This window comes from Salmo salar, chromosome 04, assembly GCF_965601325.2.
Source record: "Salmo salar chromosome 04, fSalSal1, whole genome shotgun sequence".
Classification (NCBI taxonomy): Eukaryota; Metazoa; Chordata; class Actinopteri; order Salmoniformes; family Salmonidae; genus Salmo; species Salmo salar.
The window spans coordinates 60,415,043-60,441,347 of NC_138294.1; the positions used below are offsets into that span (position 1 = coordinate 60,415,043).

Genomic DNA, 26,305 nt, shown 5'->3' on the forward strand with positions numbered 1-26,305 from the left:
AACCTCTTACCGTCAATTTGACTGTTAATGGGTACACTAGTGATGGCTGCCAGTCCTGACTTGAATGGGAACTATGGATTATTTTACTTTAGTTGGTTGAGGCTGTCAGTTCGCCTTTTGCAAATTTCTAAATACAATTGTGAATAAAAACATATAATTTGGAAGCAAATGCCCACTGCTGAAAACAGAAGACTAATCTCTCTGTAGAACCAATAGAGAAATACATTCTCAACAACTCCCAATTTTGAGTGAACAGCAGCAGCACTGTTTTACAAAGTTTATCTTGAGATTATCAACGACGAGCACATCGGCCATCACCGGTGAGTAGCCTATGGCTTCATCTTCATCATTTAGTAAGTCAGTGTGTCACTGGAAAGTTTATTTATTGTAGTAGCCTAGTGTAGCCTATAATATATATCTCAGTACCAGTCAAAAGTTTGGGCACACCTACTCATTCAAGGGTTTTTCTTTATTTTTTACAATTGTCTACATTGTAGAATAATAGTGAAGACATCACAACTGTGAAATAACATATGGAATCATGTAAGAACCAAAAATGGGTTTAACAAATCAAAATATATTTTATATTTGAGATTCTTCAAAGTAGCCACTCTTTGCCCTGATCACAGCTTTGCACACTCTTGGCATTCTTTCAACCAGCTTCATGAGGTAGTCACGTGGAATCCATTCCAATTAACAGGTGTGCCTTGTTAAAAGTTAATTTGTGGAATTTCTTTCCTTCTTAATGCATTTGAGCCAATCAGTTGTGTTGTTACAAGGTTGGTATACAGAAGATATCCCTATTTGGTAAAAGACCAAGTCCATATTATGGCATGAACAGCTCAAATAAGCAAAGAGAATCGACAGTCCATCATTACTTTAAGACTTTATTTGTTTAACACATTTTTGGTTACTACATGATTCCATATGTGTTATTTCATATACTTGATGTCTTCATTATTATTCTACGATGTAGAAAATAGAAAAACTAAGAAAAAACATGGAATGAGTAGGTGTGTCCAAACGTTTGACTGGTACTGTATATACAGCTCTGGAAGATATTAAGAGACCACTACAAAATTATCAGTTTCTCTGGTTTTACTATTTATAGGTATGTGTTTGGGTAAAATGAACATTTTTGTTTTATTCTATAAACTACTGACAAAATTTATACCAAATTCCCCCCAAAAATATTGTCATTTAGAGCATTTATTTGCAGAAAATGTCAACTGGTCAAAATAACAAAAAAGATGCTGTCACGTCCTGACCATAGAAAGCTGTTATTTTCTATGGTAGAGGAGGTCGAGGCGTGACAGGGGGGTTTTCTAGTTTAGTTTTTCTATGTTGTCATGTTCTAGTTTTGTATTTCTATGTTGGGTTTTGTTTGGGATGATCTCCAATTAGAGGCAGCTGGTCCTCATTGTCTCTAATTGGAGATCATACTTAAGTAGGTGTTTTTTCCACCTGGATTTGTGGGAGATTGTTTTTGAGTTTGTGTATGTTTCAACTCTGCGTCACGGTTTGTTGTTTTCGTTCTTTAGTTTATGTGTATGTATTGCATAGTTTCACAGTGAAAATAAAATGTGGAACGACACACACGCTGCACTTTGGTCCGCTCCTTCGTACGACAACCGTGACAGAATCTCCCACCACCAAAGGACCAAGAAGCGTGGTATGGACCAGTGGACTATTGAGGAGATAAGGAGGAGTATATCCAGGGCTTTGGAGGAATTAGGGGCAGGAGAAAAGCGCCTCCCATGGGAACAGGTGGAGGCAGCGAGAGCACGGCAACAAGGGAAGCACGAGAGGCAGCCCCCAAATTATTTTTTGGGGGGTCACACGGGGAGATTGGCAGAGTCAGGTTGGAGACCTGAGCCAACTTCCTCGTGCTTACAGTGGGGAGCGAGTGAATGAGCACCGTGTTATGCGGTGATACGCACTATATCGCCAGTGCGCATTCAAAGCCCGGTGCGCTCTGTTCCCGCCCCACGTACCAGGCCTCCAGTGAGTCTATCCAGCCTGGTACGCCCTGTGCCTGCTCCTCGCACTTGCCCTGAGGTGCGTGTTACCAGTCTGGCGCCACCTCTGCCAGCCCCACGCATCAGGCCTCCAGTGCGCCTTCCCAGTCCAGAGCTTCCGGCGACAGTTCCCAGTCCAGAGCTTCCGGCGACGTTCCCCAGTCCGGAGCCTCCAGTGATGTTCCCTAGTCCGGTGAGACCTGTTCCGGCTCCACGTAAGAAGCCTCCAGTGATGATCCATGGTCCGATGCCTCCAGTGATGATCCATGGCCCGGAGCCTGTAGTGATGATCCATGGCACAAAGCCTCCAGTGGGGATCCATGGCGCTGAGCCTGCAGTCCGGAACCCCCTGAGACGACCCGCAGTCCGGAACCTCCTGAGACGGCCCGCAGTCCGGAACCTCCTGAGACGGCCCGCAGTCCGGAACCTCCTGAGACGGCCCGCAGTCCGGAACCCCCTGAGACGGCCCGCAGTCCGGAACCCCCTGAGACGGCCCGCAGTCCGGAACCTCCTGAGACGGTCCGCAGACCGGAACCTTCAGTGACGGTCCGCTGTCCAAGGTCTCCGGCGGCGGTCCGCAATCCTGAGTCTCCGGCGGCGGTCCGCAGTCCAGAGCCTCCGGCGGCGGTCTGCAGTCCAGAGCCTCCGGCGGCCGTCTGCAGTCCAGAACCTCCGGCGGCCGTCTGCAGTCCAGAACCTCCGGCGGCCGTCTGCAGTCCAGAACCTCCGCCGGCGGTCTGCAGTTCAGAACCTCCGGCGGCGGTCTGCAGTACAGAGCCTCCGGCGATGATCTACGGTCCGGTTCCTCCGATGACGATCCAGGGTCCGGTGGCACAAAAGCAGAGGGACCAGCGGGCGGAGCGGGGATTTCACCCCGAACCGGAGCCGCCTCCTCTGTTGGAGGATCAGCGGGATGAGAAGGTTCTGCTTACTGCACCAGAGCCGCCATAGACATTTGTCACCCTCCCTAACCCGCCCTGTTTTTTTATTTTTTATTTTTTTAGGTGCGTACAGAGTCCGCACCTTTTGGGGGGGGGGGGGGTACTGTTATTTTCTATGGTAGAGTAGGTCGGGGCGTGACAGGGGTTTTTTCTAGTTTCGTTTTCTATGTTGTCATGTTCTAGTTTTGTATTTCTATGTTAGGTTTTGTTTGGGATGATCTCCAATTAGAGGCAGCTGGTCCTTGTTGTCTCTAATTTTTTCCACCTGGGTTTGTGGAAGATTGTTTTTGAGTTTGTGTATGTTTTAACTCTGCGTCACGGTTTGTTGTTTTCGTTCTTTAGTTTATGTGTATGTATTGCATAGTTTCACAGTGAAAATAAAATGTGGAACAACACACACGCTGCACTTTGGTCCGCTCCTTCGTACGACAACCGTGACAGATGCAGTGTTCATATTAATTTTTAAACAACACAATACTAATGTTTTAACTTAGGAAGAGTTCAAAAATCAATATTTGGTGTAATAACCCTGATTTTCAATCACAGCTTTCATGCGATCCTCCACCATTTTTCACAGTGGGTGCGAGACCTGGAGAAGCCTACAAGCCACAGTATCTCGCACCCACTGTGAAATTTGGTGGAGGATCGGTGATGATCTGGGGGTGCTTCAGCAAGGCTGGAATTGGGCAGATTTGTCTTTGTGAAGGACGCATGAATCAAGCCACGTACAAGGTTGTCCAGGAAGAAAACTTGATTCCTTCTGCTCTGACAATGTTCCCCAACTATGAGGATTGGTTTTTCCAGTAGGACAATGCTCCATGCCACACAGCCAGGTCAATCAAGGTGTGGATGGATGACCACCAGATCAAGACCCTGTCATGGCCAGCCCAATCTCCAAACCTGAACCCCATTGAAAACCTCTGGAATGTGATCAAGAGGAAGATGGATGGTCACAAGCCATCAAACAAAGCCGAACTGCTTAAATTTTTGCGCCAGGAGTGGCATAAAGTCACCCAACATCAATGTGAAAGACTGATGGAGGGCATGATTGAAAATCAGGGTTCTTCCTCCAAATATTGATTTCTGAACTCTTCCTAAGTTAAAACATTACTATTGTGTTGTTTAAAAATGAATATGAACTTATTTTCTGTATCCTACTGCCTGAGCTATGTTATTGACGTAAATTGAGAAGAGCGTGTGGCCTAGGATCGAGCCTTGGGGTACACCCTTGGTGACAGGCAGTGGCTGAGATGGCAGATGTTCTGATTTTATACACTGCACTCTTTGAGAGAGGTAGTTAGCAAACCAGGCCAAAGACCCCTCAGAGACACCAATACTCCTTAGCCGGCCCACAAGAATGGAATGGTCTACCGTGCCAAAAGCTTTAGCCATGTCAATAAAAATAGCAGCACAATATTGTTTAAAATTAAGGGCAGTGGTGGCATCATTGAGGACCTTTAAGGTTGCAGTGACACATCCATAACCTGAGCGGAAACCAGATTCCATACCAGAGAGAACACTATAGATATCAAGAAAGCCAGTCAGTTGATTATTGACCAGTTTTTCCACCACTTTTGTTAAACAGGGCAAAATAGAAATAGGCCTATAACAATTAGGATCAGCTTGATCTCCCCCTTTAAATTAAGGATGAACCGTGGCGGCCTTCCAAGCAATGGGAATTTCCCCAGAGAGGAGAGACAGGTTAAAAATGTCAGAAATAGGCTTGGCGATAATAGGGGCAGCAACCTTAACTTCTTACATCTAGGCATTCCACTAGCAGAACCCCGTTCCTCCAGGGGAACCCATAGCCAACAGCCAATGGGATCGCATGGCGCGAAATACAAAAACAACTAAAATACCACAATTGAATTTTCTCAAACATACGACTATTTTACACCATTTTAAAGATACACTTCTCCTGAATCCAACCACGTTGTCCAATTTCAAAAAGGCTTTACAGCGAAAGCAAAACATTAGATTATGTTAGGATACCACCACAGCAAAAAAACAACAACACAGCCATTTTCCTAGCAAGGACAGCCATTTTCCAAGCAAGGGTAGCCGTCCAAAAGCACAAAACCAGCTAAAATTATGCACTAACCTTTGACGAACTTCATCAGATGACACTCCTAGGACATTATGTTAGACAATACATGCATTTCTTTGTTCCATCAAGTTCATATTTATATATTTAAATTTCCAGTGAATGTGCATCATAATTTACAGAAATACTCATCATAAACGTTGACAAAATATATAACAATTAATTAAAGAAGTATAGATGAACTATTCCTTTATGCAAACGCTTTGTCAGATTTCAAAATAACTTTACGGAGAAAGCGCATTGTTCAATATTCTGAGTACTGAGCCCCAAGCTATTCAGTTAGCCGTCCAGCCACGGCATCCACAAAACACTGAAATATGTTACAAATATTATCTTACCTTTGCTGATCTTCGGCTGAATGCACTTGGAAGGTCTCCCACTTCCACAAGAAATGTTAATTTGTTCGATAAAGTCCATAATTTATGTTGAAATAAATCAGTTTTGATGGCGCGTCCAGATCACCATTCCAAAATGCATCTATCCACCGTCAACAAAAAGTTATAAAGTTCCCTCAGCGTTTGTAGAAACATGTCAAACCATGTTCTCAATCAATCTTTAGGGTGTTTTTAATGTAGAATTTCGATAATATTCCAACCGGACAATAGCAGATTCATTACAGAAGAAAAATAAAAATGGCTAGCCCTGCGTGAGTGCGCACGAGGTAAGTCAATGACACCAGGTCGACCACTTACTGTTCCGGGTATTATTCAATCAAATTGCATTGTAGAAGCCTCAAACAAGGTTCTAATGACGGTTGACATCTAGTGGAAGCCTTAGGAAGTGCAATATGACATCACAGACACTGTAGTTTAGATAAAACATCATTTGAAATGACTACAACCATGTGAGGTCAAACTTCCTGGTTGGATTTTTCTCAGGTTTTTGCCTGCGATATGAGTTCTGTTATACTCACAGACATCATTCAAACAGTTCTAGAAACTTCAGAGTGTTTTCTATCCAAATCTACTAATAATATGCATATCCTACCTTCTGAGTCTGAGTAGGAGGCAGTTTAATTTGGGTACGTTTTTCATCCGGCCGTGAAAATACTGCCCCCTATACTCAACAGGTTAAAGAAGAAAGGGTCTAAACCATCTGACCCCAATGTTTTTTTGGGGTCAAGTTTAAGGAGATCCTTTAGCACCTCGGACTCAGTGACCGCCTGCAGGGAGAAACTTTGTAGCGGGACGGGAAAATGAGGAAGGAGCATCGGGGATAGTCGCATTAGAAGGCGTGGGAGATGAGGAAATGTTGGACGGGCAAGGAGGCATGGCTGAGTCAAATAGGAATCCTGACTTAATGAAGTGGTGATTAAAAAGCTCAGCCATGTGCTTCTTGTCAGTAACAACCACATCAGCAACTTTAAGGGACAGGCAGCTGTGAGGAGGAGGCTTTATTCTCCAGGTCTTTAACCGTTTTCCAGAACTTCTTGGGGTTAGACCCACAGAGAGAGAACTGCTCCTTAAAGTAACTAACTTTGGCCTTTCAGATAGCCTGAGTGCACTTATTTCTCATTTGCATGAACGAGAGCCTTGTGCCGAGCCTTTCGCCAAATGCAATTCTTGAGGTGGAGTAACTCTGCAAGATCACGGTCGAACCAGGGGTTGAACCTGTTTTTAATTCTCATTTTCTTTATGGTAGTGTGTTTGTTAACAATATCACTGAAAATATCAAAAAAGAAGGTCCAAGCATCTTCAACAGAGGGGATCAAGCTGATTCTATACCATTTTACAGAGGCCAGTTCATGAAGGAAAGCTTGCTCATGAAAGTTTTTTAGCTAGGGTCTATGACAAATCAGGACAGGTCGTTTCACTGAGCAGGCATTAGGAACACAGGCTGTAAAACAGTGATCACTAAGGTCATTACAGAAAACACCAGACTGATACCTATCACGATTATTTGTGAGGGTAACATCGAGGAGAGTAGCCTTTTCTGGGTGTTTGGAGTCAGACTTTGTGGATTGGTGATAATCTGAGAAAGATTTAGGGAGTCCCATTGCTTTAGGACTTGGTCAGGTGCTTTAAGCATGTTCCAGTTTAGGTCACCTAGTAGGACAAATTCAGACTTAGTGTAAGGGGCCAGGAGAGAGCTTAGGGCAGGTAGGGTACAGGCCGGTGCTGATGGAGGACGATAACACCCAGAAAGAGTCAACAAAGAGCTATTTCAAAGTTTAATGCTTAAAACCAGCAAATCAAATTGTTTGGGGACAGACTTGGAGGAGACAACTGAGCACTGAAGGTGATCCTTGGTAAAGATTGCCACTCCCTCACCTTTGGAAGATCGGTCTTGCCGAAAAAGGTTCTAACCAGAAAGGTTAACATCAGTATTTAAAACACTCTTCCTTAACCACGTCTCAGTTATGACCAACACATCTGGATTGGAGCTGTGAACCCACACTTTCAATTGATCCATTTTAGGTAATAAGCTTCTTGTGTTAACGTGCAGAAAACCCAGACTTTTACGAGAGCAGAAATCAGTGAAACAGATATCAGAGCACAAGTCAGAATTGGGGCTAGCAACTGTAGATGGGTCAGGGTGTACATGCATATTTCCAGATATCATCAACAGCAATACAATCAAGGCAGAGGAGAGGGATAGCTCTGCAGTATGGATTTATGACATGTGTGGAAATCCTAAAAACGCCGCTGCTCAACTGTAGTCTATACCACATAATACATGTTATTATGGCTTTATTATAAAATGTTTTTTCTTCAACAGTAAATTTACCACGCACTGAATTGTATCTTTGTGCTTGGATTTGTTTACAAAAAAACAAAGCCCCTGTGAGGAGGTAGTAGTAAGAAGGTAGTTGTATATTGATGAGAGAAGTAAGTAAAATATTCTTGATGTAGGCTATCATTCATTATCATCAGGCATCAAATATATTCTTACCAAGGTATTCTAACCACTGTTTTACATTTACATTTACATTTAAGTCATTTAGCAGATGCTCTTATCCAGAGCGACTTACAAAATGGTGCATTCACCTTATGATATCCAGTGGAACAACCACTTTACAATAGTGCATCTAAATCTTTTAAGGGGGGGGGGGGTTAGAAGGATTACTTTATCCTATCCTAGGTATTCCTTAAAGAGGTGGGGTTTCAGGTGTCTCCGGAAGGTGGTGATTGACTCCGCTGTCCTGGCGTCGTGAGGGAGCTTGTTCCACCATTGGGGTGCCAGAGCAGCGAACAGTTTTGACTGGGCTGAGCGGGAACTGTGCTTCCTCAGAGGGGGGCCAGCAGGCCAGTGGTGGATGAACGCAGTGCCCTTGTTTGGGTGTAGGGCCTGATCAGAGCCTGAAGGTATGGAGGTGCCGTTCCCTTCACAGCTCCGTAGGCAATCACCATGGTCTTGTAGCGGATGCGAGCTTCAACTGGAAGCCAGTGGAGAGAGCGGAGGAGCGGGGTGACGTGAGAGAACTTGGGAAGGTTGAACACCAGACGGGCTGCGGCGTTCTGGATGAGTTGTAGGGGTTTAATGGCACAGGCAGGGAGCCCAGCCAACAGCGAGTTGCAGTAATCCAGACGGGAGATGACAAGTGCCTGGATTAGGACCTGCGCCGCTTCCTGTGTGAGGCAGGGTCGTACTCTGCGAATGTTGTAGAGCATGAACCTACAGGATCGGGTCACCGCCTTGATGTTAGTGGAGAACGACAGGGTGTTGTCCAGGATCACGCCAAGGTTCTTAGCACTCTGGGAGGAGGACACAAGGGAGTTGTCAACCGTGATGGCGAGATCATGGAACGGGCAGTCCTTCCCCGGGAGGAAGAGCAGCTCCGTCTTGCCGAGGTTCAGCTTGAGCTGGTGATCCGTCATCCACACTGATATGTCTGACAGACATGCAGAGATGCGATTCGCCGCCTGGTTATCAGAAGGGGGAAAGGAGAAGATTAATTGTGTGTCGTCTGCATAGCAATGATAGGAGAGACCATGTGAGGATATGACAGAGCCAAGTGACTTGGTGTATAGCGAGAATAGGAGAGGGCCTAGAACAGAGCCCTGGGGGACACCAGTGGTGAGAGCGCATGGTGCGGAGACAGATTCTCGCCACGCCACCTGGTAGGAGCGACCTGTCAGGTAGGACGCAATCCAAGCGTGGGCCGCGCCGGAGATGCCCAACTCGGAGAGGGTGGAGAGGAGGATCTGATGGTTCACAGTATCAAAGGCAGCAGATAGGTCTAGAAGGATGAGAGCAGAGGAGAGAGAGTTAGCTTTAGCAGTGCGGAGAGCCTCCGTGACACAGAGAAGAGCAGTCTCAGTTGAATGCCCTGTCTTGAAACCTGACTGATTAGGATCAAGAAGGTCATTCTGAGAGAGATAGCAGGAGAGCTGGCCAAGGACGGCACGTTCAAGAGTTTTGGAGAGAAAAGAAAGAAGGGATACTGGTCTGTAGTTGTTGACATCGGAGGGATCGAGTGTAGGTTTTTTCAGAAGGGGTGCAACTCTCGCTCTCTTGAAGACGGAAGGGACGTAGCCAGCGGTCAAGGATGAGTTGATGAGCGAGGTGAGGAAGGGGAGAAGGTCTCCGGAAATGGTCTGGAGAAGAGAGGAGGGGATAGGGTCAAGTGGGCAGGTTGTTGGGCGGCCGGCCGTCACAAGACGCGAGATTTCATCTGGAGATAGAGGGGAGAAAGAGGTCAAAGCACAGGGTAGGGCAGTGTGAGCAGGACCAGCGGTGTCGTTTGACTTAGCAAACGAGGATCGGATATCGTCAACCTTCTTTTCAAAATGGTTGACGAAGTCATCCGCAGAGAGGGAGGAGAGGGGGGGGAGGGGGAGGAGGATTCAGGAGGGAGGAGAAGGTAGCAAAGAGCTTCCTAGGGTTAGAGGCAGATGCTTGGAATTTAGAGTGGTAGAAAGTGGCTTTAGCAGCAGAGACAGAAGAGGAGAATGTAGAGAGGAGTGAGTGAAAGGATGCCAGGTCCGCAGGGAGGCGAGTTTTCCTCCATTTCCGCTCGGCTGCCCGGAGCCCTGTTCTGTGAGCTCGTAGTGAGTCGTCGAGCCACGGAGCAGGAGGGGAGGACCGAGCCGGCCTGGAGGATAGGGGACAGAGAAAATCAAAGGATGCAGAAAGGGAGGAGAGGAGGGTTGAGGAGGCAGAATCAGGAGATAGGTTGGAGAAGGTTTGAGCAGAGGGAAGAGATGATAGGATGGAAGAGGAGAGAGTAGCGGGAGAGAGAGAGCGAGGGTTGGGACGGCGCAATACCATCCGAGTAGGGGCAGAGTGAGAAGTGTTGGATGAGAGCAAGAGGGAAAAGGATACAAGGTAGTGGTCGGAGATTTGGAGGGGAGTTGCAATGAGATTAGTGGAAGAACAGCATCTAGTAAAGATGAGGTCAAGCGTATTGCCTGCCTTGTGAGTAGGGGGGGAAGGTGAGAGGGTGAGGTCAAAAGAGGAGAGGAGTGGAAAGAAGGAGGCAGAGAGGAATGAGTCAAAGGTAGACGTGGGGAGGTTAAAGTCACCCAGAACTGTGAGAGGTGAGCCATCCTCAGGAAAGGAACTTATCAAGGCGTCAAGCTCATTGATGAACTCTCCAAGGGAACCTGGAGGGCGATAAATGATAAGGATGTTAAGCTTGAAAGGGCTGGTAACTGTGACAGCATGGAATTCAAATGAGGAGATAGACAGATGGTTCAGGGGAGAAAGAGAGAATGTCCACTTGGGAGAGATGAGGATTCCAGTGCCACCACCCCGCTGGCCAGATGCTCTCGGGGTATGCGAGAACACGTGGGCAGACGAAGAGAGAGCAGTAGGAGTAGCAGTGTTATCTGTGGTAATCCATGTTTCCGTCAGCGCCAGGAAGTCTAGGGACTGGAGGGTAGCATAGGCTGAGATGAACTCAGCCTTGTTGGCTGCAGACCGGCAGTTCCAGAGGCTGCCGGAGACCTGGAACTCCAGTTTTCTATTCAAAACTTTGAATCATGTGCCTCAATAAAGTACCATGGATATAACGGCATTGAGCACAGAAATAATGTAACACTTATACATAATGTTTAATATAAAATGTGTGCTGAGGTAGGATGAACGTCCCTGTTAAAATAAATCTGTTACTCTGTCCCAGTGTTATGACCTGTGCATGAGTAATGATGGAGACCTGCCTTGTCTCTGTCTGGCTCAGTGAGCCGAGTACTAAGGAAGCCCCTGCCAGAGACATGCCGTTTACACAGACACGGCTTGGGGCAGAGGCAGTGCAATGTTTTTGGGGGGTTTATTCAGTAGTTATGCTCTGTGAACCAAGACGGTGGGTAGTTTGTTTAGTCATTTGCCACATCCCATTAGAGTTCTTTACGGAGTGAGTGCACAGATAATTTGAGTGTTTGAATTACACCTTGAGGGTGTTTTGCCTTTGTTGTTTCAGATGCATCAGTACCACTGTTATTGCTTGTCTGTTTTCAGTCCTCTCTGCAACATCACACTGCTGAATTCAGAAAAATTACAGTCCCATGACTAACAGATCACACTCCATTGTTGTTATGTCCAAGCCTTACTGCAAAACACAGTACCTCTGGTCTGGTAAATAGAAGAAGAAAAAACATCACCCAGTGACAACTGTGAATTATATTACAATACTTCCTTACTGAATTTACTAACAAAGCAGACATGACTAACCCTTAGGGCTGAGAATAGACTCTCTGAACATCACCTGACAGGAGGAGGTGGTGTGAGAAGAGAGCAACACGTCTGGCAGCTGGCCATAGTGGTGCGGTCCACTGTTGCTGTGCTGTGTTAGTATTGTTCTGCAGCCAGTGGGGACCAGCCCAGGGCAGAGAGAGATCTCCTCAGTCCTCCTTACATGGCATGAAATGGCTGCACTGTGACAAGCAGGAGTCCTGAGATAGAAAGAAGCAGGTCAGCTCTGGGTTCATCTCCAACACACACACACACACACACACACACACACACACACACACACACACACACACCACACACACACACACACACACACACACACACACACACACACACACACACACACACACACACACACTGTTGTTGACCTTGCTGTTGGGGACCAGGCTGGGTGTCTGAGGAGTGACAGACAGTGCTGAAGGTGTACTGCTCAAAGCGGCTTCATTCAGCCTGCTTTCATTTGATGCTAAAGCCTCTGGTCTGTCTCTAATTTGTGTATGACGAAACCTTATCTCTGAATGCCTGCATGGTTAGAGATGGAAGTGTTATTCATTAGAATGAAGGATGTGAATGAGGTTTGCAGTGTAGTTGGTTCTCCCAATTCAGCCAAGTAACACATATTTGCTTCAGTTAATGCAAGTATCCTCCTGGACCTATGTACAATGTATAAATGAAGCCTATTGAGAAAAACAGTATTTTTATCCAAGCTCTCCTAGAAATGCGATATGAAGCTTCTTGACTACAAATTACAGATGGAACCTGACTGGATAGCTGGACCACATCATTATTTGTGTTCAGCCAGTGACTGTCAGAGGATTTTTTTAAGGCACCGTAAAGATAATAGAACTGCCCTCACGGTACAAAAACAAAAGTACTGAAGCAGAACCAAGAGCTATGCTTAGACTGCAGCAGTCCTTTTAAAATCTAGGCAATCTGAAATGATTCTGTGCAGCCTGCATGTCCCAACAATGCATCCCAAAGATGAAAAAATCAAATCGAATGTTATTTGTCGCATGCACTGAATACAACGGGCGTAGACCTTACCGTGAAATGCTTACTTACAAGCCCTTTAACAACAATGCTGTTCAATAAATAGGGTTAAGAAAATATTTACAAAATAATCTAAAGTAAAAAAAATATAATCAAAAAAGAACACAAGAAAGTTACATAACAATAACCAGGCTATATACAGGGGGTACCGGTACCGAGTCAATGTGCGGGGGTATAGGTTAGTCGAGGTCATTTGTAAAGTGACTATGCATAGATAATAAACAGCAAGTAGCAGCAGTGAAAAAACAGAAGGTGGGGGGGTTCAATGTAAATAGTCCGGGTGGCCATTTGATTAATTGTTCAGCAGTCTTATGGCTTGGGGGTAGAAGCTGTTGAGCCTTTTGGTCCTGGATTTGGCGCTCCAGTACAGCTTTCCGTGTGGTAGCAGAGAGAACAGTCTATGACTTGGGTAACTGGAGTCTTTGACAATTTTTTGGCCCTTCCTCTGACACCGCCTTGTGTATAGGTCCTGGATGTCAGGAAGCTTGGCCCTAGTAATGTACTGGGCCGTATGCACTACCCTCTGTAGCGCCTCACGGTCAGATGCCGAGCAGTTGCCTTACCAGTGTCACGACTTCTGCCGAAGTCGATGCCTCTCCTTGTTCGGGCGGTGTTCGGCAGTCGACGTCACCGGCCTTCTAGCCATCGCCGATCCATTTTTCATTTTCCATTTGTTTTGTCTCGTTTTTCCACACACCTGGTTCTCATTGTCCCTCATTATGTGTTGTGTATTTAACTCTCTGTTTCCCCCATGTCTTTGTGTGGTATTGTTTATCTGTGTTGATGTATGCGCACGTTAGTCTGGTTGCGCAGGGTTATGTATACCCATTTTGTATTTCGTGTTCATTGTGCCGTGTGCTTTTGGTTTGCCTGAATAAAAGGCTCTGTGTGCTACCAAATACCTGCTCTCCTGCGCCTGACTCCCTTGCAGGCACTTACGCATACCTGACAACCAGGCGATACTCCTTAATGCCTTTGGATGAATCCCGGGAACATATTCCAGTCTGTGCTAACAAAATAGTCCTGTAGCATCCACGTCATCTGACCACTTCCATATTAAGCGAGTCACTGGTACTTCCTGCTTAGTTTTTGCTTGTAAGCAGGAAACAGAAGGATAGAATTATGGTTAGATTTGCCAAATGGAGGGCAAGGGAGAGCTTTGTATGTGTCTCTGTGTGTGGAGTAAAGGTGGTCTAGAGTGTTTTTCCTCTGGTTGCATGTGACATGCTGGTAGAAATGAGGTAAAACAGATTTAAGTTTGCCTGCATTGAAGTCCCCGGCCATTAGGATCGCTGCATCTTGATGCACATTTTCTTGTTTGCTATGGTCTTATACAGCTCGTTGAGTGCAGTCTTATTGCCAGCATCGGTTTGTGGTGTTAAATAGACGGCTTTGAATAATATAGATGGGAACTCTCTTGGTAGATAGTGTGGTCTACAGCTTATTATGAGGTATTCTACCTCAGGCAAGCAATACCTCAAGACTTCTTTAATATTAGACATTAGACACAAATTCCTACAAGGCACCCCACCCTCCTCCCCCTTTTTCTCAGTCTTTTCTTCACGCGGTTGACAAGGATTTGGGCCTTGTCTCCACAAGGCAGTATATCCTTCGCGTCGGACTCATTAAATAAAAATCTTTGTCCAGTTTGAGGTGAATAATTGCTGTTCGGATGTCCAGAAACTCTTTTCGGTCATAAGAGACGGTAGCAGCAACATTATGTACAAAAAGAGTTACAAAGAATGCGAAAAAAACGAACAAAATAGCACAATTGGTTAGGAACCCTTAAAACGGCAGCCATTCCCTCCGGCGCCATTCACAGCTTCTTTATCAATCGAATAGGAAAACATGAAGTAGCATTTATGATGAATGCCTTGGTTTTATGTCAGGTTTCAATCATTCCTGATTTCTCACCTTTTTCTTTTGATTTCATAATAACGTGTGTGCATGACAAGTTGGACTGTGGATGGTGCGGACTGTGACAGATGTGATCAAGGACCTCTCTTTGTCTCCATCAAAGCCTAGCTTCCACCACCATTGTGTAGACTTCAATGACTTGTATTAGCTGTGTGAGGTGGAGCCCTGCAAGGGCATGGATTTTAAGCCCAAGCCCTACGCATTTCTGCGACATTTCAGGCCCTACCCTACCCACCCGATTGCTTCTGCCAAATTTAAAGCCTGGCCGTGCCCGAAACCCGAAATCAGAAAATAACTTCCTCTATTAGTAAATCCATTAGCTGCTCCTATCTGTCTGTCACTCGCTCCCTGCGCACAGACAGCTCGCTCTGCATGCACTCGGTGAGTATCCATAACAACAGCTCTGCTTGGCTCGGGCTGCTCTGCTCAATGACTAGACATGAGAGTTGTTACCTACTTTTCGTCACTCTTAACTCCGACAAAACTGAAGGAACATTATTATTTTTTCATTATTATGAATATTACAATTTTTTACCCTTTTTTCGTGATATCCAATTGGTAGTTAGTCTTGTCCCATCGCTGAATCTCCTGTACGGAGTCAGGAGAGGCGAAGGTCGAGAGCCATGCATCCTCCGAAACACGACCTTGCCAAGCCGCACGACTTCTTGACACACTGCTCACTTAACCCGGAAGCCAGCCGCACCAATGTGTCAGAGGAAACATAGTACAACTGACGATCGTGTTAGCATGCATGCACCCGGCCCAAAACAGGAGTCGTTAGAGCGCGATGGGACAAGGACATACCGGCCGGCCAACCCTCCCCTAACCCGGACAACGCTGGGCCAATTGTGCGCCGCCTCATGGGTCTCCCGGTCGCAGCCGGCTGTGACACAGCCCGGGATGGATCCTGTGTCTGTAGTGCCGCCTCAAGCACTGCGATGCAGTGCCTTAGACCACTGCTCCACTCGGGAGGCCTCATTATTTTGTTATATTTGACGAGGTTGAAACACTTCCAAAACCATGTTATGATCTTAGTCAGATATGACAGTACTATGCAGCAGAGCACAAGCGAATGGCTCTGCTTCAAAATGTTAGTGATCAATTTAGTGATACCCGAGTCCTATCCGTACCCTAGTTATTGATGTATCGTCGGGTTCATGTCGGGTAGCAGAGCTCTATCCCTGAGCTCTATTCTCTGACTAGGGAACCTGCTGCCACTTCAGGCAGAGCAGTGGTTAAGATCCCTCAGTTCAGCTGCCTCCCTACTTTGTGCCATGTTGGGGATGTTTTTATCTTTTTATTTTGGGGATTTGTGTGTATTGTTAGGTATTACTACACTGTTGGAGCTGGGAACATAAGCAATTCGTTGCACCTGCGATAACATCTGCAAAATATGGGTTAGCAACCAATAGAATTTGATTTGATTTGATATAGGAAGGTAAATTTACAGTCAAATAGATTGACTGTCCAGTCAAACTGATGACAATGATTTTTAATATAAAACACTGAATGAAACACAGTCCAATGTAAATGCTGCAATCAATTGGATTTCTTCCATTTTCTCTCATGAATGGATGTAGCCTAACTGACATGGCATGTTTAAGGAGAGTGCACGATTTTACTTGGGAATACATTTGTTTAGAGTTAGACTAGCCATAAAGCTATAAGTGTCGTTTTGATGGCCCTTTTTTCCTGTTCTCTGCCCTTTATTAGTCTCTAAGAGAGCAGTGCCAGAATGTTCCCTCTCTGCCGGACTGTTGCCTGGCTGTGCCATGTTAGAAAAGAGTGGGTGTGTGTATCTCAGCAGTGTTGTTCCCTGCCCCCCCACACACATACACCCCTTGTCAGTGCCAGTGTCATATCGTCATAGTGACAGAGCTTTTCACAAGACATCCCATCTCGCCCGCAGGGTCAGCAGGGTCAGCTCCAAGAAGCAGGCAGAACCATTAGCCAGTCTGTTAGCTTGGCAACACCTGCTTTTCTACATGGCCACACAGTAAGAAATACATATGTTAGCTTGACCTCATCAAATAACAGCTTGTTTTTGGGGAGGGAAGTTTCATTTGTAGTACCACATAATAGAGGGAGTAAAGGGAAATTAGATGTGTTCAGTTGTTAGAGTTAGAAGTGTGTGTAACAGGTGTGCAGGAATTTTCAAGAAATGTACCTAATCCTGTCATACATAAAACATTTTGATACTTGTCTTTGTCAAAGACCTGTTTTGAATGAAATGTACACTGATCAGCTGGAAGGAGAGTAGGTACCAAGCACACACTGACCTGAAAGACACTAGCTTGATTGTTACCAGTCATATGAGCATGACGTTGTCCAGCTAGTTATGTACAGTATAGACTTGTGTTTGACTCTCTCTCTCTCTCTGCCAGTCCTACCACTACCCTCCGTCACTAGTGCCCTGTTGCGGGTAGCACTCTGTGCCCCTGGCCTTGGACATTGTAGAATCTGTCTTTGTGTAATCTACTTTGTACTTATTTTAACCACCACTCTACTCACCATGTCACATCATAGAGATCATGGGCAGTTTACTTCATGAGAAAATCAAATGTTGTGGGTCAATTTAAATCAAATCAAATGTTATTTGTCACATGCCAAATACAACAGGTGTAGACTTTACAGTGAAATGCTTACTTACGAGTAAGTAAGAAAATTAGCAAAAATAAAATAGTAACACAATAGATATCAATAACGAGGCTGTACAAGGAGTACCGGTACCGAGTCAATGTGCAGGGGTACGAGGTAATTGAGGTAATATGTACATATAGGTAGGGGTAAAAGTGAGTAGGCAATCAGAAAGGATCCATTAACAGAGTAGCAGCAGCATATGTGAAAAAGTGTGTGTGTGTGTGTGTGTGTGTGTGTGTGTGTGTGTGTGTGTGTGTGTGTGTGTGTGTGTGTGTGTGTGTGTGTGTGTGTGTGTGTGTGTGTGTGTGTGTGTGTGTGTGTGTGTGTGGCATCAATATGTATGCGTGTGTGTGTGTGCTTTGTGTGTGTGAGTGTATATATATATATAATATATATACACTCACACACACAAAGTACACACACACACACGCATGCATATTGATGCCCCACACACACACACACACACACACACACACACACACACACACACACACACACACACACACACACACACACACACACACACACACACACACTTTTTCACATATGCTGCTGCTACTCTGTTAATGGATCCTTTCTGAGTAAGCATTTCACGGTAAAGTTTACACCTGTTGTATTTGGCATGTGACAAATAACATTTGATTTGATTTAAATTGACCCACAACATTGACCCACAACATATATATATATATACAGTGCCTTGCGAAAGTATTCGGCCCCCTTGAACTTTTCGAGCTTTTGCCACATTTCAGGTTTCAAACATAAAGATATAAAACTGTAATTTTTTGTGAAGAATCAACAACAAGTGGGACACAATCATGAAGTGGATGAAATTTATTGGATATTTCAAACTTTTTTAACAAATAAAAAACTGAAAGATTGGGCGTGCAAAATTATTCAGCCCCTTTACTTTCAGTGCAGCAAACTCTCTCCAGAAGTTCAGTGAGGATCTCTGAATGATCCAATGTTGACCTAAATGACTAATGATGATAAATAGAATCCACCTGTGTGTAATCAAGTCTCCGTATAAATGCACCTGCTCTGTGATAGTCTCAGAGGTTCGTTTAAAGCGCAGAGAGCATCATGAAGAACAAGGAACACACCAGGCAGGTCCGAGATACTGTTGTGGAGAAGTTTAAAGCCGGATTTGGATACAAAATGATTTCCCAAGCTTTAAACATCCCAAGGAGCACTGTGCAAGCGATAATATTGAAATGGAAGGAGTATCAGACCACTGCAAATCTACGAAGACCCGGCCGTCCCTCTAAACTTTCAGCTCATACAAGGAGAAGACTGATCAGAGATGCAGCCAAGAGGCCCATGATCACTCTGGATGAACTGCAGAGATCTACAGCTGAGGTGGGAGACTCTGTCCATAGGACAACAATCAGTCGTATACTGCACAAATCTGGCCTTTATGGAAGAGTGGCAAGAAGAAAGCCATTTCTTAAAGATATCCATAAAAAGTGTCGTTTAAAGTTTGCCACTAGCCACCTGGGAGACACACCAAACATGTGGAAGAAGGTGCTCTGGTCAGATGAAACCAAAATCGAACTTTTTGGCAACAATGCAAAACGTTATGTTTGGCGTAAAAGCAACACAGCTCATCACCCTGAACACACCATCCCCACTGTCAAACATGGTGGTGGCAGCATCATGGTTTGGGCCTGCTTTTCTTCAGCAGGGGCAGGGAAGGATGGTTAAAATTGATGGGAAGATGGATGGAGCCAAATACAGGACCATTCTGGAAGAAAACCTGATGGAGTCTGCAAAAGACCTGAGACTGGGACGGAGATTTGTCTTCCAACAAGACAATGATCCAAAACATAAAGCAAAATCTACAATGGAAAGGTTCACAAATAAACATATCCAGGTGTTAGAATGGCCAAGTCAAAGTCCAGACCTGAATCCAATCGAGAATCTGTGGAAAGAACTGAAAACTGCTGTTCACAAACGCTCTCCATCCAACCTCACTGAGCTCGAGCTGTTTTGCAAGGAGGAATGGGCAAAAATTTCAGTCTCTCGATGTGCAAAACTGATAGAGACATACGCCAAGCGACTTACAGCTGTAATCGCAGCAAAAGGTGGCGCTACAAAGTATTAACTTAAGGGGGCTGAATAATTTTGCACTGACAATTTTTCAGTTTTTTATTTGTTAAAAAAGTTTGAAATATTCAATAAATTTCGTTCCACTTCATAATTGTGTCCCATTTGTTGTTGATTCTTCACAAAAAATTACAGTTTTATATCTTTATGTTTGAAGCCTGAAATGTGGCAAAAGGTCGAAAAGTTCAAGGGGGCCGAATACTTTCGCAAGGCACTGTATATATATATATATATATATATATATATATATATATATATATATATATATATATATATGTGATGCAGCCAGTCAAGATGCTCTCAATGGTGCAGCTGTAGAACCTTTTGAGGATCTAAGGGCCCATGCCAAATCTTTTCAGACTCCTGAGGGGGAAGAGGTATTGTCGTGCCTTCTTCACTACTGTGTTGGTGTGTGTGGACCATGTTAATTCCTTAGTGATGTGGACACCATGGAACTTGAAGCTCTCGACCCCATCAATGTGGATGGCGGCGTGCTCAGCCCTCTGTTTCCTGTAATCCACGATCAGCTCTTTTGTCATACTGACGTTGAGGGATAGGTTTTTATCCTGGCACCACACTGCCAGGTCACTGACCTCCTCCCTAAAGCCTGTCTCATCGTCGTCGGTAATCCGGCCTACCACTGTCATGTCATCAGCAAACATAATGATGGTGTGCAGTCGTGGGTGAACAGGGAGTACAGGAGGGGACTAAGCACACATCCTTGAGGGGCCCCCGTGTTGAGGGTCAGTGTGGTGGATGTGTTGTTGCCTACTCTCACCACCTGCGGGTGGCCCGTCAGAAAGTCCAAGATCGCAGTTGCAGAGAAAGGTGTTCAGTCCCAGGGTCCTGAGCTTAGTGATGAGCTTGAAGGGCACTATGGTGTTGAACACTGAGCTGTAGTCAATGAACAGCATTCTTACATACAGTGCATTCAGAAAGAATTCAGACCCCTTGACTTTCATCTAAAATGTATTAAATTATTTATTTTTTCTCATTGATCTAGACACAATACCCCATAAGGACAAAGTGTAAACAGGTTTTTCGAAATTTTGCAAATGTATAAAAAAATATATATTTTTAAAATACCTTATTTATATAAATATTCTAACCGTTTGCTATGAGACTCAAATACATGTTTTATTTTTGACTCCTTTTTTCTCCCCAATTTCGTGGTATCCAACTGGTAGTAGTTATAGTCTTGTCTCATCGCTGCAACTCTCGTACGGACTCGGGAGAGGCGAAGATCGAGAGCCATGCGTCCTCCTAAACACAACCAAGGCTTCTTGACACAATGCCCATCCAACCTGGAAGCCAGCCGCACCAATGTGTCGGAGGAAACACCGTTCACCTGGCGACCATGTCAACTTGCACTGTGCCCGGTCTGCCACAGGAGTCGCTAGTGCGCGATGAGACAAGGATATCCCTGCCAGCCAAACCCTCCACTAACCTGGACGGCGCTGGGCCACTTGTGCACCGCGCCATGGGCCTCCCGGTCGCAGCCGGCTGCGACCGAGTCTGGACTCGAACCCAGAATCTCTAGTGGCACAGCTTGCACTGCGATGCAGTGCCTTAGACCACTGCGCCACTCGGGAGGCCCATGAGACTCAAAATTGAGCTCAGGTGCATCCTGTTTCCATTGATTATCCTTGAGATGTTACTACAACTTGGTTGGAGTCCACCAGTGTTAAATTAAATTGATTGGACATGATTTGGAAAGGCATACACCTGTCTATATAAGGTCCAACAGTTGACAGTGCATGTCAGAGCAAAAAAAAGCCATGAGGTCAAAGGACTTGTCCGTAGAGCTCAGGGACAGGATTGTGTCGAGGCACAGATCTGGGGAAGGGTACCAAAACATTTCTGCAGCATTAAAGGTCCCCAAGAACACAGTGGCCTCCATCATTTTTAAATGGAAGAAGCTTGGACCCACCAAGACTTCCTAGAGCTGGCTGCCCGGCAAAATCGGGGGAAAGGGCCTTGGTCAGGGAGGTGACCAAGAACCCGATGGTCACTCTGACATGGCTCCAGAGTTCCTCTGTGGAGATGGGAGAACCTTCCAGAAGGACAACCATCTCTGCAGCACTCATCAGGCCTTTATGGTAGAGTGGCCAGACGGAAGGCACTCCTGAGAAAAGGCACATGACAGCTTGCTTGGAGTTTGCCAAAAGGCACCTAAAGACCATGAGAAACAAGAAACCAGAAATCAGGACAATGACCCTATGCGCACAGCCAAGACAACGCAGGAGTGGCTTCGGGACAAGTCTCTGAATGTCCTTGAGTGGCCCAGCCAGAGCCTGACCTTGAACCCAATCGAACATCTCTGGAGAGACCTGAAAATAGCTGTGCAGCGACGCTCCCCATCCAACATGACAGAGCTTGAGAGGATCTGCAGAGAAGAATGGGAGAAACTCCCCAAATACAGTTGTGCCAAGCTTGTAGCGTCATACCAAAGAAGACTCAAGGCTGTAATTGCTGCCAAAAGTGATTCAACAAAGTACAGAGTAAACGGTCTCAATACTTATGTAAATGTGATATTTCAGTTTTTTTATTTTCAGTATTTTTTGTTAATTATTTCAGAAACAAAACGTTTTTTTCTTTATCATTATGGGGCATTGTGTGTAGATTGATAAGGGAAAAATATATTTATTCAATTTTAGAATAAGGCTGTAACATATCAAAATGTGGAAAAAGTCAAGTGGTCTGAATACTTCCCGAATGCACTGTAGGTGTTCCTCTTATCCAGCTGGGAGAGGGCAGTGTGGAGTACAATAGAGATAGCGTCATCTGTGGATCTGTTGGGGCGGTATACAAATTGGATTGGGTCCATGTGTTGATGTATAGTTGCAGTGGGGTAATACATAATACATTAGATATTTTCTAAATGCCACCCAATAAGATCTTATTGTTTAATGCCAATAAAGGTTCATTTAAATTTATGAACAATTTGGATATCAAAAATGTTTTCTGAGGTGTGTTCCGCTAGTCTACATCAATAAGATTGGAGGCTCACAGAGATAGCGGTTCACTCTGTCTTTTAGATTAGTTTAAGGCAAGCTTCATCACACACTTGACATAAAAACATGTCATACAAAAGGTAGCATTACTCTGTTGTCACAGGCCGGCTCATAGCCTGTGGCAAAAATGAGGGGACACGAACAACAGGTATAGGCCAATCAAAAAGGTTATTTATTATAAACCAAAAACTATTAACTTTAAACAAAGAAAAAGGAATGAGGTGTGGAAATGTCATCATGTAGGGTGTATGTAAAGTGCAGGGATGCATGAATCAGTGTGTGTGAATATGACTGAGTGGAAACTACATAAAACTACAAAGAAACAAACAAAACAGGATCATACCTGGAGGAGCAGGGAGAGAGAGAGTGGTTAGTGAAGCAGTTTTAAATACCCTGAGCCCAGGTTGCTCCAATCACTAACGACCCTCCTCTGCCTGCAGGAGGAAACGCCCCTGCACTGCAGAGGACGGGCCGTGACACTGTAGATACTGCATAGGAAAGATCGAGATAGAGGGCTGAGATACAGTTGATGTAGATAAAAGCTTGGATGTTGTGTTTTGGAGCTAACAGCAGATGATGTTCCATTGGTCTGAGAATCAGAGAATGCAGATAATGTTCTCTTTGAGGCATTCTCCTCATCACCACACATTCTGTTATGTTTCTCTCCAGCCACATGCTATCCCATGGCAACCTATTACAAGAGGATATTTGAGATACAAATCCAGCTCTGTTTCAAACTGGGATGGAGTTAGAAAAGAGCCAGCTACATATACAGTCTGATTTTTCTTCAGTATGACATTCTCAAACTATTGGGTCACACTTTATTTGGATAGTCCCATATACAGGTAACTGCCTAAGTAAAGGAAACACCAACATAAAGTGTCTGAATGGGGTGTTGGGCCACCACGAGCCAGATCAGCATCAATGCACCTTGGGATAGATTCTATAAGTGTTATGAAATTCCATCATTTGATGTTGTGTTGATGGTAGAGGAAAACACTGTCTCAGGCATCTCTCCAGGATCTCCAATATGTGTTCAATTGGGTTGAGATCTGGTGACTGAGACGGCCATGGCATATGATTTGCACCGTTTTCATACTCATCAAACCATTCAGTGACCACTCGTGCCCTGTGGATGGGGGCTTTGGCATCCTATGGGGGCATTGCCATGGTAGCCAAAATAATGGCCTGTCCAGCATTTTTATACATGACCCTAAGCATGATTGGATGTTAATTGCTTAATTAACTCAGGAATCACATCTGTGTGGAACCACCTGCTTTCAATATACTTTGTATCCCTCATTTACTCAAGTGTTTCCATTATTTTGGCAGTTATCTGTAGATGATCTACAGATGGTCATACTATCAACAAATTATATGGTGATAAGAAACTGCTTGCTAAGGTTAAGGTTAGGGTTATATGTAGAATATGGGTTAGGGTAAGGGTTAAGGTGAGCATAAGGGATAGGATTAGGGTTAAGTTTAGGGTTAGGATAAGGGTTAGGGTTAGTGGATAGTTAGTTGAAATGTTGTTGGAGTTATTGAACATCTACTGAACATCTACAAACCATCTACTTGGGACTATCCAAATAAAGTGTTGCCAATTCTTCTATTTTATTCAAATGAAGGCCACATTTGTACCACACATCGGACAGTGTATTACTTAATGGATGGCAGTTACTTAAGCCTTCTCGTCATCAATCCATGGCCATGCTACAGTAGCTGCCTTGGTTTCCATGGGTTGAGCTGTAGTGTGATTGACATCATGTCTATTTATGTGATCTTCAGCAGCAGCCTAATTGTTATAATGGGCCTGTAGTACTTGAGCCTGCTTGGGCTGCCTGGCCTGTCTGGGCTGCCTCCTACATTCAGGCTAGTAATAGTGTTAGCTAGTAATAGTGTTACCTAATCAATATACACTCCCTCCCTCCTTCCCTTCACTGCTGTAGCGCACAGCGGGAACATTGAGTTTTTCACTGTGATATTGTTCTCTATGTTGGTCTATGCTGTGTTTTTCACTGTGGCTATAAGGGAAGGCGTGTGCATTGTGCTGTTGTGGGGGGAGGGGTTGGGGGTTGGGGTCTGCTGCTGCACAGAGTGGGGTCACTGGGGAGCCTTGACAGGTCGTTTTTTCTTGTCCAGGGACCAGGGAGGGAGTCCTCTGTTTTCATTTGGTGTTTGCCACTGTCACGACTCCCACCGAAGTCGGCCCCTCTCCTTGTTCGGGCGTCGCTCGGTGTCACCGGTCTTCTAGCCATTGCCGCTCCACCTTTCATTTTCCATTTGTTTTGTATTGTTTTCCCGCACACCTGGTTTACATCCCCTCATCACTCTACATGTATATTATCCTCTGTTCCCCCCATGTCTGTGTGTGGTATTGTTCGTTACGTTTATTGCTGTTTTTTTCTGGTTATTGTTTTGAGCCCGTGGTATTGTATTGTTGTACATTATTTGTGTGACTAGTGCGCTATTCGCTTTTGCCTATGGCTGGAGTGTTGTGACGCTGTTGCGTCCGACTGATTTGCTTCTGCCAATTAAAGTGTGCCTGTTCACTCATCTCTGCTCTCCTGCACCTGACTCCAGTTGACCAGTTGCACACCCAGTCTAACAGCCACCTTAGTTGCATGAACAATGGAATTTGGTTAGATAGTACGAAGGAGCAGTGGGAAAGGAATATCGAAGTTATGGATAATTAATTAATTAATATGTTTCCACCTGACCTCCCAATACTAGAGTTAATATGCCATGTCCCAGCCTCAAGCTGCTCATCAGTGAGAAGGCCATCTTGTAGTCATTTCTGGAACATTAGGTCCGCTTTTATGAGTTCAAAATCCATTACAACTCTTGAAATCAACTTGATCTATGAAAGGCAGTTCAATCTAAAACTCAAATGATTAGCAACATGTTCGTTCATAGACCTGCTAAAGAGTTGATAGTGAACAGATCTCAATTTGATGATTATCTGGAGGTTGGCTCGTCCTGTACAGAACCCTCTCTATGAGACTGGAGGTCAAGCTGTTCTGTGTGAACGCCATTGAGCTGACCTTCTGAAGAACTGCTGTGTCTGGACTATACTAAATACCTGAGCCGCTAGCTGCCTGGTGCAGTCACTGCTCCCATACACCCACCTATTCACCCATACTATGGGAGACATCCAGTCATTCCACTAAATATATTTCTATATCCAAACAGAAGGCTACTTTGAGTACCACTGCCTGCTCTATGTCAATGTACTTATTGGTATGTGACTGCTTCATTGTTTATGAGTATTTAAATGCCTACATGCTGCAACACAAATTGCCCTTTGGGACAATACAGATCTAGTCTTTACTGTCCCTAAATAGATTGTAGGTGAAATGTGAAGAGAGCTTTTTTCATCACACTACTGTATCCCAGTTTCTTCCGTGACTGTATTTGATACTGATTATTCTCGTAGGACTGAGTTCAAGGCCCACGGGGATGTGAAGCCAGTGAAGCTGATCCGAGCTAAGTCCCAGTTCCTTCCCCCTGATGAGAAGACCAGCCTGGAGACCAGCTATAGCGCCACCTACAGGGGAGAGCAGGCCAAGCAGCAGCCCAACGACAACAAGGCTGTGGACAGGAGGAGGATACGCAGCCTGTACAATGAGCCCTACAAAAGGCTACAAGAGACCAAGGTGAGAATGTTTAAGCTCCTTTAAACCATGCAGCCCATGTCCTATTGACTACACCAATGGTACAGCCATAATGCAGCCCTAGTAAAAAAAAATCTGATAGGATTCCCAAAAACAAATTCCAATAGAAATTGCAATCAGACTTTGGAACCTATCCTATATGATTGTCTCCCATATTGTGATGGTGTGATGAAGAGGTTGAGAACCTCAGGATTTTTTCAGTGGTGTG

The 26,305-nt window shown here is 44.9% G+C and overlaps 1 protein-coding gene across 3 annotated transcripts in view; it reads left to right on the plus strand.

Moving 5' to 3' along the window:
* Positions 1 to 26,305, plus strand: part of LOC106603536 (microtubule-associated protein 6 homolog) — a 38,997-nt gene that overhangs the window by 2,178 nt on the left and 10,514 nt on the right. For all 3 annotated transcript variants that reach the window (XM_014197364.3, XM_082974604.1, XM_082974603.1), the window contains one exon: positions 25,860 to 26,079. In XM_014197364.3, coding sequence (XP_014052839.1) covers positions 25,860 to 26,079 — 220 coding nt within the window. The remainder of the gene's footprint in view (positions 1 to 25,859; positions 26,080 to 26,305) is intronic.